The sequence below is a fragment of the Lynx canadensis genome, chromosome A1 (assembly GCF_007474595.2).
Source record: "Lynx canadensis isolate LIC74 chromosome A1, mLynCan4.pri.v2, whole genome shotgun sequence".
Lineage (NCBI taxonomy): Eukaryota > Metazoa > Chordata > Mammalia > Carnivora > Felidae > Lynx > Lynx canadensis.
Window position 1 is genome coordinate 117,534,969 of NC_044303.2, and position 14,782 is coordinate 117,549,750.

At 40.6% G+C, this 14,782-nt stretch overlaps 1 protein-coding gene across 5 annotated transcripts in view; it reads right to left on the reverse strand.

The window, feature by feature from the left end:
* The window catches only part of DIAPH1 (diaphanous related formin 1), a 104,298-nt gene extending 91,204 nt beyond the window's left edge, over positions 1-13,094 (reverse strand). For 3 of the 5 annotated variants that reach the window (XM_030320203.1, XM_030320196.1, XM_030320189.1), the window contains exon 1: positions 12,858-13,075. In XM_030320203.1, the coding sequence (XP_030176063.1) occupies positions 12,858-12,974 (117 nt within the window). In that variant the 5' untranslated portion in view covers positions 12,975-13,075. Of the gene's footprint in view, positions 1-12,857 lie in introns of all 5 variants that reach the window. The other 2 variants (XM_030320214.1, XM_030320210.1) reach the window with 2 other exon arrangements.
* Positions 13,095-14,782: the final 1,688 nt, after the last annotated feature.

A 14,782-nucleotide genomic window follows, 5' to 3' on the forward strand; every position in this document is an offset into this window, starting at 1 on the left:
TTCTACATACAGGCACCAAGTATGAAGCCACCTTATTTTAAATCCCATTCTCAAGTCCTTCATTTCTAAATGATGGTTACACCTTTTTTTTTCTGTCCTCGCGTCATTCCTAAATACACAGAAATAATCATAGCCTACTGATAATAGCTTAACCGATCCAAAAATTACACTACTACTCAAAAAGCCAGACTTGATCTTATGAAACCAAGTAAACATTTTCTGGGCCCCTACAAATTTAGAATAAGATCTGATTTTGAAAAAATCTTGCAAGGGAGGGGGGCAGGAGAGCAGGAGGCGAAATCTCATTACTCCTCTAACACCAGAAATACAAGCAAAAGTTAAAATAGGGTACTTCTGATACTTGGAGCAATTGTACTCGTGTGGAACTATGTTCTAACACAAATACAGAATTTCAGGCCAAAGTACTTAGGCTACAAAGAAACTTCCATGTATCATTTTTTTTTCTTTTTGGTTCTATCTACTTTAAAATAACTATAATTTCTGGAAAACAAGGTAGGGGATTGTTTTACTTTATTTTTATACACATCTATATTTTCTTAGAAATATGTGTTTCACTTTTATAATAAAATATACATTTCCATTTCAAATAAAAGTAACATTTTTTAGATTAGAAAGCTAGAAAATGTTTATGATACATTGTTTTAAAAGCAGAAAACCTGTGTCAACTCTAATTGCAACTTTGCAAAAACATGTGCATAGACATAATAACTAGAATATTCAAATACTAAGTGAAATAAAAATGAAAAGTAGAAATTTGGGGTTTAGATACTGTTATTTTGAAAATACATGTTTTTTCAAAAAAAAGCATGAAAACAATCATGGCACAGCACCTAAAAGCAAAGTAACATCATCCAATTCCCATATTCAAAATGCCCACCAGTATTTACTCTTCTCTAGTCATACTTTGCTTAAGGAAACACTCTGGCAGGGCACAATGAGAAAAGTTAGGGATGAAAGGGGCACCTGGGTGGCTCAGTTAAGCCTTGCACTTCAGCTAAGGTCATGATCTCACAGTTTCTGAGTTCAATCCCAGCATCAGGTTCTCTGCTGTCAGCGCAGAGCCCGCTTTGGATCCTCTGTCTCCCCTCTCTCTGCACCTCCCCCACTCACTCTCAAAAATAAACAAACATTAAAAAAGAAGAAGAGGGGCGCCTGGGTGGCGCAGTCAGTTAAGCGTCCGACTTCAGCCAGGTCACGATCTCGCGGTCCGGGAGTTCGAGCCCCGCGTCGGGCTCTGGGCTGATGGCTCAGAGCCTGGAGCCTGTTTCCGATTCTGTGTCTCCCTCTCTCTCTGCCCCTCCCCCGTTCATGCTCTGTCTCTCTCTGTCCCCAAAATAAATAAACGTTGAAAAAAAATTAAAAAAAAAAAAAAGAAGAAGAAAAATTAGGGATGGCAAAGCAATGTGAGAAAGAATAATGAATAGTCTAAAAGCTAGCTCACCTAATTACATGACCTTGAGCAAATTAATACCTGCAGACCTCACCGGCCTCCTCATGTTAAGATGAGGAAGCTAGGTCAGAACATTTCTAGGGTCTCTGGAGACCTTAAAGACTGTGCTTAGTTACTACTGCTCTTTTTGAGGGCAGCTCCATGCCTGCTACTTGCCTGATAGTACATATCCTACAGTGGCTTCTCACCACTTCTTCTTGTGGTTTCAATCACAGGAAACAGACGTCACCCATGGGCCTAGAAGTAAGTAACGAATAAGCCCTGGCGGATGCAAAGAGCTGCCAACTAAGGCCAACTCCCATCTTTCTAAAATACAAGAATCAAGAAATCACTAGAGGCCTTTATGCCTGGGGAGCCCAACACACATCTTTCACAAAAAACTAACAAAACTAAAATTATCTCTGGAGGTCCCATGCAAATATGATGAAATAATTTTAGAACAGTCTCAATCTACTTTGCTGCTATGGCCAAATGAAGAAACTGAAGAATAGCTATGTAGGAGTATAAGAGTGTAAGAAACAAACAAAAACAAAACAAAACAAAACAAAACAAAACAAAACGGTCACTAGCACTTTTTGTGAAGACTTAGATATTTCCTGAGGACTTAGAAGACTCCTCTTAACACTCTGTGTAAACCTTTCTGTAGCCCCGAAAGACCATGATACTAATAGATTAAAATAATATAGGGACTTACCAATTACTTGCTTTAAATGTTATGTTAACAATCCCTATAGCACTGGGCCAAATACTACTCCCATTCATTATGATATAAGTTGGCAGCCCTGAAGTATGCAAAATAATGCAGACATTTTTAGTCCTATAGACATGTTCCTTCATTAAACACAAAACTTGAAGATACTCTATCTCTAGAGAATAATAATAAACTTTTCTCAACAGAGTTCTTCTGGTCAGGTACAGTTACATTAGAGCTTCTCTCTGCCTCAGTTACCTTGGTGAGAGAGGACTAAGGTTTCTGTCAATCTCCTACATTAGACCATAGAAACAGAGAACCTTGAAAATGATCCCAAGATTCCCAAGACTAACATTAAAAGTAAATACATAAAAGGATATTGCTAACATGAGTGAAATACCACCAAAGGGCTTAAGCACCTCACAAGCAAGATGGGAAATAAGATCCGCCCAAAAAGATATCTCCTTCCCTTCCTCTCTATATTATATACTATAAGATGGGGGACATGACAGGCCTTGGAAGGCCATATATATATATATATACATGTTTATTTTCATTTACAAAAGACTAAAGAACCCTTCAAATAAGCATGCAATCAAAACCTATACTGCACTAAGGAACTTTTTTTTTTTTAAGTTTATTTATTTTTGAGAGAGCAGGGGTGGGGGGAGAGAAAGTGCACATACATGAGTCGGGGAGAGGCAGAGACAGGAGACAGAGAATCCCAAGGAGACTCCCCACTGTCAGTGCAAAGCCTGATGTGGGGCTTGAACTCACAAACCCAACTGTGAGATCATGACCTGAGCTGAAGTCAAGAGTCAGCCGCTTAACGAACTGAGCTACCCAGGAACCCCTGTACTAGGCAACTTTTAAGAAGAAGTAGTAGGGTCTAAAGAGTTCTAATTGTTCCTACAATGGCATTTCCTACCTGAGTCCACTATTTAGCTATACAGCTTTGAGATCCAGCTGAGAATCATATTTTTTAAACCTAGCTTTATCTCCTAAAGTCTGAAAAGATGGGTGCGTTAAAATGGACAAGGATTGTAACTCAAACAAAGTTAACTATCTAAATTCCATCGCGGTAGCAGATATGATTTGCTGGAACCTTAACACTTATCTATTCATGTTCTTGGATATGCTGATTTCCTGTCACCATAACACATTCACATGGCCAAAAACTGCATCAACATGCATCGTGACATACAAAACACTAACTTTCAATCCTGCCTTCTGCAGGTTTCTACAGAAAGAGAACCTATTTTATCCCTTAAAAGGAATAAAATAAACTCTATGAAGTAGTGTGCCTTTCTTAAATGATTTATGTCCCATATAAATACTTGACTGCTATAACTGGGCCATTTCTCTTTACCACAGACACACACTTGCACCTCTGAGCCTCTGTTCACACTGCTCCCCACACCATGAAATCTTCTCTACCAACCCGCGTATTTCCTTCCAAGGCCTGTCATATCCCCCATCTTCTATGAAGTTAACTAACACTGTCCACAATTCTATTCTGGATCATTATAGAATCTGGGATGTAAATACAGACCTTTGAAATCTTACATGCTAACTCTCTAATATTATAAGAAAAGAGTAAGAAAAGTGGAATGACTTGCCCAGAGTTCACAGGGTTAATTGTGGCAAAGTCTGACTAAACAGGAATATTTGGAAAGAATACTTCGATGGGAGTGGGAGATAGGGGTTCTAGTCCTAGGTCTAGCTATAAATGTAGACAGATCATTTTTCTAGGTTCACATTTCTTAATGCATAAAATAAAGGGTTTGAATGAAATAATTTTTAGCATCCTTTTAACCTCCAGCATTCTAAGATTCTGAAACCTAGGTCTTCTCTTAGTCCAGTAATCTTTCCACTCAATTCTTTCACTTCTCTGAAATCCCTCTTTTTAAAAAAATGTTTATTTATTTATTTAGAGAGGAAGAGAGAGGGAGAGAGAGAATCCCAAGCAGGGTCCACAGTGCCAGCGCAGAGCCCAATGAGGCTCAAACCCATGAACTGTGAGATCATGACCTGAGCCAAAACCAAGAGCATGTGCTTAACCGAATGAGCCACCTAAGCACCCCTAAAATCCTACAGCTTTTAAACTCTTACGTTCATAGCCTCTGAGCTTTTCCTACCCATTCACCTATTAACATGACTGAGATTACAATCTATTAAAAAGCAAGGACTGAACCTGATAGGGCAACCACATGACTTGTTGATCTTTAGCCTTTTGGATCCAGAGTAGATCCATGCGAATTCAAACAAATAAGAGAAACTCTATTCTCTACTCTTTGCCAGCAGTCATACAGAAAATCCTAGTTCCAGGTACCTGGATCTTGGTGGCGATGTTTTAATTATTTACCACAGGCAAATAACTGCCAGGTCTAAAGAACAAACATCAGCAGGCCCCAGACTCTCAGAAGAGATCCTGGAGATATTAACCATTCGCAATCCTTACAGTCAAGTTTCAGGGCTACAGAGAAAGGATTTTAAGAATACTACATGCTTATTCTAAAATATAGAAAAGGTAACTATGGGAAGCAGTCTAGCAACAGCTTCCTCCTTCCCATGTGTCACCACTACCTGCTGCTTTAATCAATTTAAACAACTCATACAACTGATAGCTGATGCTGTTAGAGCTATTTCATTTACACAGAAGGTTGCCTTTAAAAATAACAACTGGTGGGGTGCCTGGGTCGCTCAGTAGGTTAAGTGTCCGACTTCAGCTCAGGTCATGATCTCACAGTTTGTGAGTTCGAGCCCCATGTCTGGCTCTGTGCTGACAGCTCAGAGCCTGGAGCCTGCTTCAGATTCTGTATCTCCCTCTCTCTCTGCCCCTCACCTGCTTGCTTGCTTGCTCACTCTTTCTCTCTCTCTCTCAAAAATAAATAAAACATTTAAAAAAATTAAAATAAAAAAATAATAACTGGCAACTTCTTAATAACTCATGAGCCAGAGGAAAGATTGGTTGTGATGCACTGAAATAGCTACTTCTTCATGTCTAAGAAAGGTTTAATTGTAATTCTTGCAATGATTTCAAAGTTTAAATCACTAAATGCAAAAAGCAGTTAGCCATTTAGCCACTGCACTTGGTCCATCTAGACCCAGTACTTCTTTCCCACCAAATGAACTGGAGGAGAGCCCAGTTTTAATAGACTACAGTCATCAAATGACTAAAGAGATGCCACCAACATTTTCTAGTAAATTCCTAGCAGTTAATACTCTTTTATACTAAAGGTGCAAAAACTGGACACTTGTAAAATGTCAGCACAAAGTGGTGAATAATTTTTTTTTTTAATAAGCCAGACCTCAGTCTGAATCCTAGTTTTTCAAGCTAAAGCAGGTTTCTTCATCTGAGTCTGTTTAATTACCTATAAAATTGGAATAACAACAGTACTTATTTTATAAGATTGAGTTAGAGATTAATGAGATAACGAATCTAAAGCTCTTTAGCACAGTGCTAGGGGTGTATAAGTATGCAACAAACCTTATTACTACTGCTACTGTTGTTGTTACTATTACTCCCTGTCCTTCCAGTCTGGAATGAATTCATCTTCCTACTATCAAGATGAACAGTGGAGCGCCTGGCTGGCTCAGTCGGAAGAGCATCTGACTCTTCATCTTGGGGTCGTGAGTTTGAGCCCCATGTTGGGTGTAAAGATTACTTAAATGAATAAATAAATTAAAACTTAAAAAAAAAAAGATGCTAAACATTCTTTAATATTTTTAGATAGAAGAATGGCACTATACACCCTGTAGCACAGGACATACAGGAGAACAAAAGCTTTCTACCACCACATATTAAGATGAAAATGACTCCAGGATAAATGGAATCTCAAAGGTCCCCAATCCTGAGTATCAGAAAGGTTCTGTCTTTGCCTACAAGTGAAAATATACCCCCCAAAAGCATGAGCAGGATATAATTAACATACCCACAGAGGAAAAGAGAACTTAAGAGCTACATCTATAAAATTTTTAAAAGAAAACAAGAAGAAAATCTTATGGGCTGTGATTTTAGCACAGATTTTTGAAATGACACAAAAAGCAAAAAGTTAAAAATTGGACTTCATCAAAGTTAAATACTTTTGTTTTTCATACCACAGTGTTAAAAAAAAAATGAAAAGGCAAATCATAGGAGAAAGATGTATCTGCAAAACACATATCCAACAAATTACTTGCATATAGACTATAATAATAAAAAATTTTAGGGAGAGCTGGGTGGCTCAGTCAGTTGTGCGTCTGACTTTGGCTCAGGTCATGAACTCACGGTTCATGGGTTCAAGCCCACATTGGGCTTTCTGCTGTTAACATGGACCCTGCTTCCAATCCTGTCTCTCTGTCCCTCCCCACTTGCACTCTCTCTCTTTCTCTAAAATAAACATTAAAAAAAATTTTTTTTTAATGGGAAAAAATTCCAACAGACACTTCAGTGAAGATACATAAATAGCAAATAAATAGTTGAAAAGATGCTCAACATCATTACACAAATGCAAATTAAAGTCACACTGAAGTACCATCACATACTCACTGAAATGGCTAATTTAAGACTGATCATACCAAGTGTCAGCAAGGAACTAGAACTCCTTATATTGCTTGTGGGGATGTAAAATGGTACACTCACTTTGGAAAACAGTTTGGTGCTTTTTTAAAAAGTCAAACATAGGGGTGCCAGGGAGGATCAGCTAGGTAAGCATTCAACCAGCTCAGGTCATGATCTCACGGTTTGTACATTGTAGCCCTGCATCGGGCTCTCTGCAGTTAGCATGGAACCAGCTCCAGATCCTCTGTTCCCACCTCCCCTCAAAAATAAATAAACTTAAAAAAAAAATTAAACATAAGGCAGCTTTTTCTGAGATGTAAGCCCAATACCAAGGTATACTCCTTGGTCTTCTGTGACCTGCAGGATCAAAGACAGTTTATAAATTATCTTCTGTTGGATCCTTAAAGCATGTTAAATCTTAGAAGAAAATGCAAACTCTATGCTTTCACACAGCAGTATTTCTAAAACAGGGAATAAATCACAGAATCAAAAATCCAGAACACCATCAATTCTACCTCTACCTACTACCTTAAAATGTCAACTTCGCTACCACCTAGACTAAGGACCACTTAACCACCACCAAGGATGGAATATCCCATCTTCCATATAAGAATGCTTCCACGTAAGAATGCCAGGTGTTTCTCTTAATTCAGCTCCGTTATACTTATTCTCCTTTGTGTCCCCTTATCTGTTCCATCCCCATTCTCAGAGTAAAGAAATTTAAGCAAATATTTATAGGACAAATTGAAAACTATGATTGTCAGAGAGCCAGGCAACACACAGCAGTTTCTTCAATCTTTTCCCTCTCAGTTACAGAGCTTCTAGTATATCCGTTCCCTTTATAAAATCTTTCTACTACTCTAGCTATTCCAAGATCCTGAAATTTACTAAAGGATACACAGAATCCAAAATTTGTGCTTCTTCTGCATTCATTTATCCAACATCCACCCCATGGTCCCCCCATGTTTCCAAACTTCAAATGTAAGAAGAGACTACTGCACTGAGTGGGTGTTTGGGCTTGATGACATTTAAAGTCCCTTCCAACACTAAAATTTTAAGGCTACCCTTCATAGCAAGTTTTAATAATGAATGGAAGAATCTCAGAGCTGAAACAGCAATGATACACCTAGTTATCCTGTAATAGGTGGTAAAATTCATTGAAACACTGGTCCTAATACTTCTCTTTTCCAGTAATTCTTTGACTTTATTAAAAAGGGTTCCTTGGTTCTAATAGAATGTTTGGAGGGGGTTGTGGGGGGGAGGAAGGAAGGGAGAAAGAAAGAAGAGAGAAAGGAAAAAGAGAGGTGTAAAATGAAGTAAAATATGTTCCCAGTGTCTAAACATTCTTTCTTTTTCAATTTTAGCTTTGTAGCTTTATGAAATTTTAGTATTAACAGCTTTTACCGCTCCTGATTCATCAAAAGCCTGGCTGCCCAGAGAACTGGGCCCTGCCTCTACAGAAGCAGATAAGGAATAAAAACAAAGAAGGAGGGGAGGATATTAACTGGGCAAGGGGAGAGGAGGCTTGCCTTTGTCTTCCTTAACCCTAACTAGGGGCAAATACTCAAGGCTGCTTTGCTCATTAGCAAGAGGTAAATTCTTTCCTAAGGCTTTCAAACAAAAGTGAGTAAGAGGAAGGGCAACAAAATAAAGAAAAACACTTAAGTAATACAACACGTAGCTTGTTTCAAATAGGAATGCTTTTTGTAGTCATGAATGATTTCAAATGAGACATAAAATGGGAAAAACATACTATCTGAACACATAAACCTTTTCTCTACAATTACTACTATTTCTTGGTAATAAACATGATTTTAACCTGTTCTTCTAAATCTTATGTGGTATAACCTTATCTTGTAAACCTCCATTACATTTCACTGAAAATGTTAATACTCTCCAAGAATAACTTGGCAATCCATTTATAAAATGGAGAGCCCCATGGGACAGCAAAAGGTTATTCTACCATACAGGAAATAAAATTAGTCTATTCTGACCCATAAGCGCATCAACAAACTTAAATCATTTCTCACTTATAACTATTTTCTTAGGTTTTATAATAAATATAATTTACATGTCATAAAATTTTCAGCTTTTTTTTTTTAATAAAAGTATCCGAACATTTACCAACTCTCTCAAGGCAGAGATTTTAATTCTGAGGGATTCCCTCGGTCTGACCTCTTGTCAGGGAGGATTTCCTTTCAGACAAGTAAATGTAACATGATCAAGTGGATCCTTGGGCTACCTCTTTAAAAACAAGGCAGGAAAAAGGGCAGCAATTTTTAAGGTATCATTCTGTCATCCCAAACATCTCACAAACATTCCTGTAGGCTCTCTTTCCAAAATAAGTAATCCCTTTGTTTATCATCTTAAAAAAAAAAAAAATCACATGACTTTAGTATAAAGCTCTCCGTTTTCTGCAACTTTCTGGATCAAAGTTAATGTCTTAATAAGATAGAAGCAGATATTTGCATAAACAACTCCACTTCTTTCATATTCTCTATCTTCCCTACTATCTAAAATTCTGCCTGGCATCCTTTACCTTTGACTGCTCTCCTTATGGATGGATGGACAGGGGTCTACAACCAAACATTTATACTTTCACTATCACTTCGTTTTTCACAAGGCATGAAACTCGCTTGGTGAAATTCAATACATTGACATCTAATATTAAACAAGATTTTAAAAATTATGTATCTTCTCTTCTCTCTAATCCCAAGCTAAAACTCACGTTTTACAGACTTATGCCTCTAGCTGAATCAGGAAGTAATATTCCTTCTTAGAATGCATCAACTTCTTGATTGTATAAAACATGGTGTTTATAAAATGCAGGAATACTCTGCAGCCTCCAACACCCTGGTTGTAATTACTACCTTTACACATATTTCAGCCAGCAGTTTATTTGACACCCAAATTCATCACTGCTGAAAAATCAGAAAACATTCTGTTCATTTTGAATTTTTATTTTCCTTCATCCTAAAGACCTCTGCAAGGAACTGCAACAATGCTGGAGAAAGGATATGCTTATGGCCCAGGAGGAGAAAGATTCATGAAGAATCAGGAAATACCAGGCAGCCCAGCTTCAGCCCCAAGTATCAGCATCTCTAACAACCCAATGTTTTTAAAAGGTGATTCCCAACCACTTTTTAAACTTCAACTCCATCTGCTTTCCACCCAAGATGTCTCAGAGGGTAAGAGTATCTTTGCCAATATGTAAGCTCTGCCTTCCATTCACTTGATCTGTACTTAGAACCTGCATAAGCCTGGAAAGGTATGCAGCAGCTTAAAGAGGTGAGAAACTCCTCAAATGCAAACAAATAACCTTCAGGCACACTAAGTCCAAACCAGTGGAGTTTTATAAAGTACATTCTTTTTTTTTTTTTTAATGTTTATTTTTGAAGGAGAGAGAGAGAGAGAGCGCATGAGCAGAGAGAGGGGCAGAGAGAAAGGGAGACACAGAATCCAAAGCAGGCTCCAGGCTCTGAGCTGTCAGCACAGAGCCTGACACGGGGCTCAAACCCACAGACAGGGAGATCAGATCTGAGCCAAAGTTGGGTGCCCAACCGACTGAGCCAACCAGGTGCCCTTTTTTAAATTATTATTTTTTTAATGTTTATGTATTTTTGAAGGAGAGAGAGAGCACACAAGCAGGGAGAGGGGCAGAGAGAAAGGGAGACTTATAAAGTACATTCTTAATGGGATTCCAGAGAACACACACTCTAGCAAAGGTGGAGCAGGCAAAACAGTTCTTTTAGCTTGTAGTTCAAAAAACTAAGCCATGGGTAACAAAAGCACACCAGCAAATTTTCCCCCTCCAAGCACCCACATATACACACAGACACAAAGACAAGTGGATTGCAATGCCCCTCCTGGTCTCTCACTGTCACAGAGTTCTCATAAAAAGAACAATGAGAGAATATTCTGATGCCTTGAGGTAAGTTACAGTTGGCAAGAAAGGGGTTAAGTAGCACTACTTTTCTGGAAACTTTCCAATCCCCTAGCTCTGAATGCAATTCTACTCACTACCAGTGCTACACATTTTTTTTTCTTTCTCTCTCTCTCTCTCTCTCTCTCTCTCTGTCTTTTTTTTAAACATTTCAGCCGGTTAAGAGTTAACACCAACACCTCAGAAAGAAAAAGAGAACTTGGTTCGGCTCCACCCTCTGTAAAGCAAATACCAAAAACTCTGAGCCAAATCCACCCAGCATACACAAGAGTCCATGGACATTCCAAAACACAGGTGAAAAAAAGTTAAGTTTCCTCAGGTATCTCAACTTCAATTCCCTTCACTTGTGAAACACGCAGGTATTAGGTAAAACAAAAGCACAAACAAAATTCTATTTAAGGACCTGAAAAACATTACAAGCCACAGAGTTCAATACATCAGCAGGAATAGCTAGAATGTGGGTGAGGAAGGTCAAACAGTACCCATGGAAACAAGAGCAAAACAACAATAACAGATATATGTATGTTTATAATAAAAAAGGATTACAACCCCAGAATTTAATTCTTAGAAGGAAAGCTCTCTAACTAGAGTGTCAGTTACTATCCTAAACAAACATAAGGAAATGTTTCTTTAATCATGAGGGGGAGGGTCCTCACTACCATTAATTCTACATTTCTGGAAAAACAGATGTTCACCAGATTAAAAAAATAAATTAAAAAAAAAAAAAAAAAAAGAAGGCAGTTACTGACAGCCCATAAGTCACTGGAAAGGACAGTCCAGAAGCACCTGCCTTGCTAGAAATAGGTAGGAAGAGATGAGTCACTATTTTAATTCTGCTTAGAACTCTCCACATCTCAATCCTCTAGGTCCCAAAGCAACATTTTCTTCCTGTTTCCATCATTTTATCAGTTTTCTTCCCAAATTTGTGGGTTTGGATCAGAATACTAAAGGTTGGGGATAAAGGAGCAAAGAGTCAGAATCCATTTGGTTACTAGAAAGAGATACCGTGGTGGAGGCATAATCACCTGGAAGAAAAGACTAATAACTACAATTACAACTAGCAAACGATTATTAAAATCCAAGACTACTTCCCTCTCTTGGATAGTGTCCCATATCTTTCAAAGCTTTTACAGTAAAAAGCAAACAAATAGCTCCCTGGAGAGAGGAGTAAACAAGATTTAATGTGGGCAAAGGTAATGAAATATGATAGTGTTACATGAATATCAGTATTCCTTCTAACTCAGATTGGAAGTCACTGACACCTGGGGACAGCTATACTCTTTCTTGTACAGGTAGGAAAAGCGATGTCACTAGCCTGTCACACAGGAGGTGGCAGAAGAATTGAGATGGTTTTCATGGGAAACATAAAAAGCGATTCAATTACTCAAACTTCTTGGACTTGCAGCCTAACTTCCTCCCTATGAGGAAGGTTTATCACCATCCTAAATCAAGAAAGGCATCATCATGAGAGAAGTTCTAACCCTCCGAAAAGTGATAAGCAACAGGGCAAAGAGGCAGGTTCTCGGGATGGAGAAATACTGGGAAACAACGTCATGCCCAATGACCATAGGACCTGGGCAGGAACCCATTCCTGCAATCACAAGGACAAACGTCCAGGGAAGGTAGAAGCCAAGTCAGGTAACATTCCAGAGGGGAAGGATTATCAGGTGACACCGGGCTGAGGGCCCAGAGCCCGGGCGAGGAGGGAGGAAAGTTAGCAGGTGAAAGGGATCAATCTTGAGAAGGAAGTGACCTTTAAGAGAAGCAAATAAGAGGATACAAAAAAAAAAAGGGGGGGGGGTTATGGAAGGGTAATAAATAATGGACCCAGAAAAACACAGAGGACAAGATAGAGAAGGCGTGTACGAGTAACAGAGGAAGAAGAAAGGAAGTGGGGCTGAGAAGGAAGAGATGGGGCTAAGACCCGCCGGGCTATGGGGGCGGAGGGCAGAGCGTACGGGCTGAAGGGGTGAAGGAAGCCCCGACGCTGCCGGGGCAAGAGCCGGGTGGGACTCCGGGGATTCCCGAGGTCCCGGAGGGGTAGGATGTCCGGCTGTGGAGCCCAGGACCGAGCAAACGGAGGAAGAGAGGCGCGGGGGCGGCTCCCTAGAGACGGGCGTACAGCCCTGGGGTCGGCTGCGGGGGTCACCGGGGACCGGAGGACGGTTACCGGGCTAGGCTGAAGGAACCGGGTGGGAGGGACACTCACAAATTTCTTGGATTTGCCGCCGTCGCCGCCCGCCGCAGGCAGTTCGTCCGGGCTCCGGCCCTTCTTTTTGTCCCGGGTCCCGCGGCCGGGACCCTGGCCCCCGCCGAGCGGCTCCATGTCCAGGTTCGCGCTGGCAGATGACCCCGCGCCTACGCCGCTCCCGCCGGGCAGCTCCCGCCGGGCAGCTCCCGCCGGGCAGCTCCCGACCGGCCGCCGCCGCCCAACAGCTCCCTCCTCAGCCCGCCGCCGCGCCCCGCCTCATTAGTATGCCGGGCTGCGCGCGCCTCATGAATATACAACGGCGACGCCTCGCTCCCGCCCGCCTGCCCCACTTCCGCCCGGACCAGCAGCTCCTACCAATGGGGGAAGTGAGGGGGTGGAGGGAAGGCGCGGAAGCAAGCTACCTGCCTGGCGGACCTAACCATTTGGACTCACGTGGGGGGGGGGGGGGGGAAATGGTGGTGAGTGGGCGGTGCAACTCTGCGGCCTCGACAGGGAATAGCGCCACCTGGCGGTCGGAGCGGCGCAGGCCTCCCCGCTCCCACACTGCCCACGTGGCTGTAAAGCCTATACCCTCTCACACCCTAGACCAGGATCTTATCTAAACAAAAAATCAAATAAGAGATGTCATTTTGGCCGAAAATCCAGTGCGGGTATTTCAAGGATAATACAGTTTTTTATGTGTGCAACATCAGTGGAGCACATGAAAAAATTTGAAAGCGTCAGTATTTATTGAAAGCTACGTGCCTGGAACAGAGAGTGGTCCAGAGCAAGTGCTAGACTGGAGTTAGATCACCTAGTTTTGAATCGCAGGTCTATTTCCCAGTGGTGCTTTTTATTCTGAAAAACTAGTTATTGCCAACAGGTGACTACTCAGGAATAATAGTTACCATTTACCATGCACTTGCTCTAAACCAGACACTATGCAAAACTCTCCGTGTTGTTCCTCACTGAATCCTGGCATTGCCATGTGACAGACTCCATTAGTCTCACCATTTTACAGATAGAAAATTTGGGACTTCTGAGAGTTAAAGTGACTTGCTCGAGGGCACATAAGTGATAAAAAAACATTTTTTTTTAATCCAGATTAGTCTGGGAAGTCCTATGTTTGACCAGGATATCCTACTGACAAAAACCAAACCTGAGTGAAAAGAACAGGTGTTCTCCAAGAGTGTGTTCTTTGCTCATCCAGCTTCATTTCTCCCTCAGTAATCTCATCCATTCTCCCAGCTACATCTGTTCCTTCTGTGAAAAATATGTGGCCCCCAGTAGGCCCTCAAAATATGGATGGAATTATCTCACCCACAGCTGACAAAAGATTTCAAATATATGTTCCTGGAGGGAACTCTGAGACCCCAGTGCTCAGTTTAGGCCATGGGATATTATTTTCTAAGCTAGAGCACCGACACAGGATCAAAGCATGGAAGGGATGATCCATCTATCACTCTTCTTTCTCATACCGCTGTCTACATCTGCTATACCATTTACCTCACTCTTTATTGGATTATGAACGTCAGGGAAGGGTCCACATTTGTGGCTACTACAGTATCTAGCATCATTCTTCACCAAGACAGTTAAGATAATGAGCAACCACTTGTCAGGCACCATGCTAAGCACTTGATGTTTTATCTCAGTGTATCTTCACCAACTAGCATTACCATTCCAAACATACAGGTTCCAAAACATCAAGTCATCTTCTACTCCCTCTATTAAGCTAGTAATTGCTCAGGTTTGTCTAACTCTTAACCAGAATGCTCTAAGAACTCCCTATATATGAGTAACGTAGAATTCATACACAGGGCCTAAGATAAGTGTTGAATGAATGTTAACTATGATTTTTATTATATACATCATGACCCCCATTTCTTCTCCTGTCATACATAGGCAGCTAGCAAGAATTAAGAATATTCCCAGGAAGCCAAAGG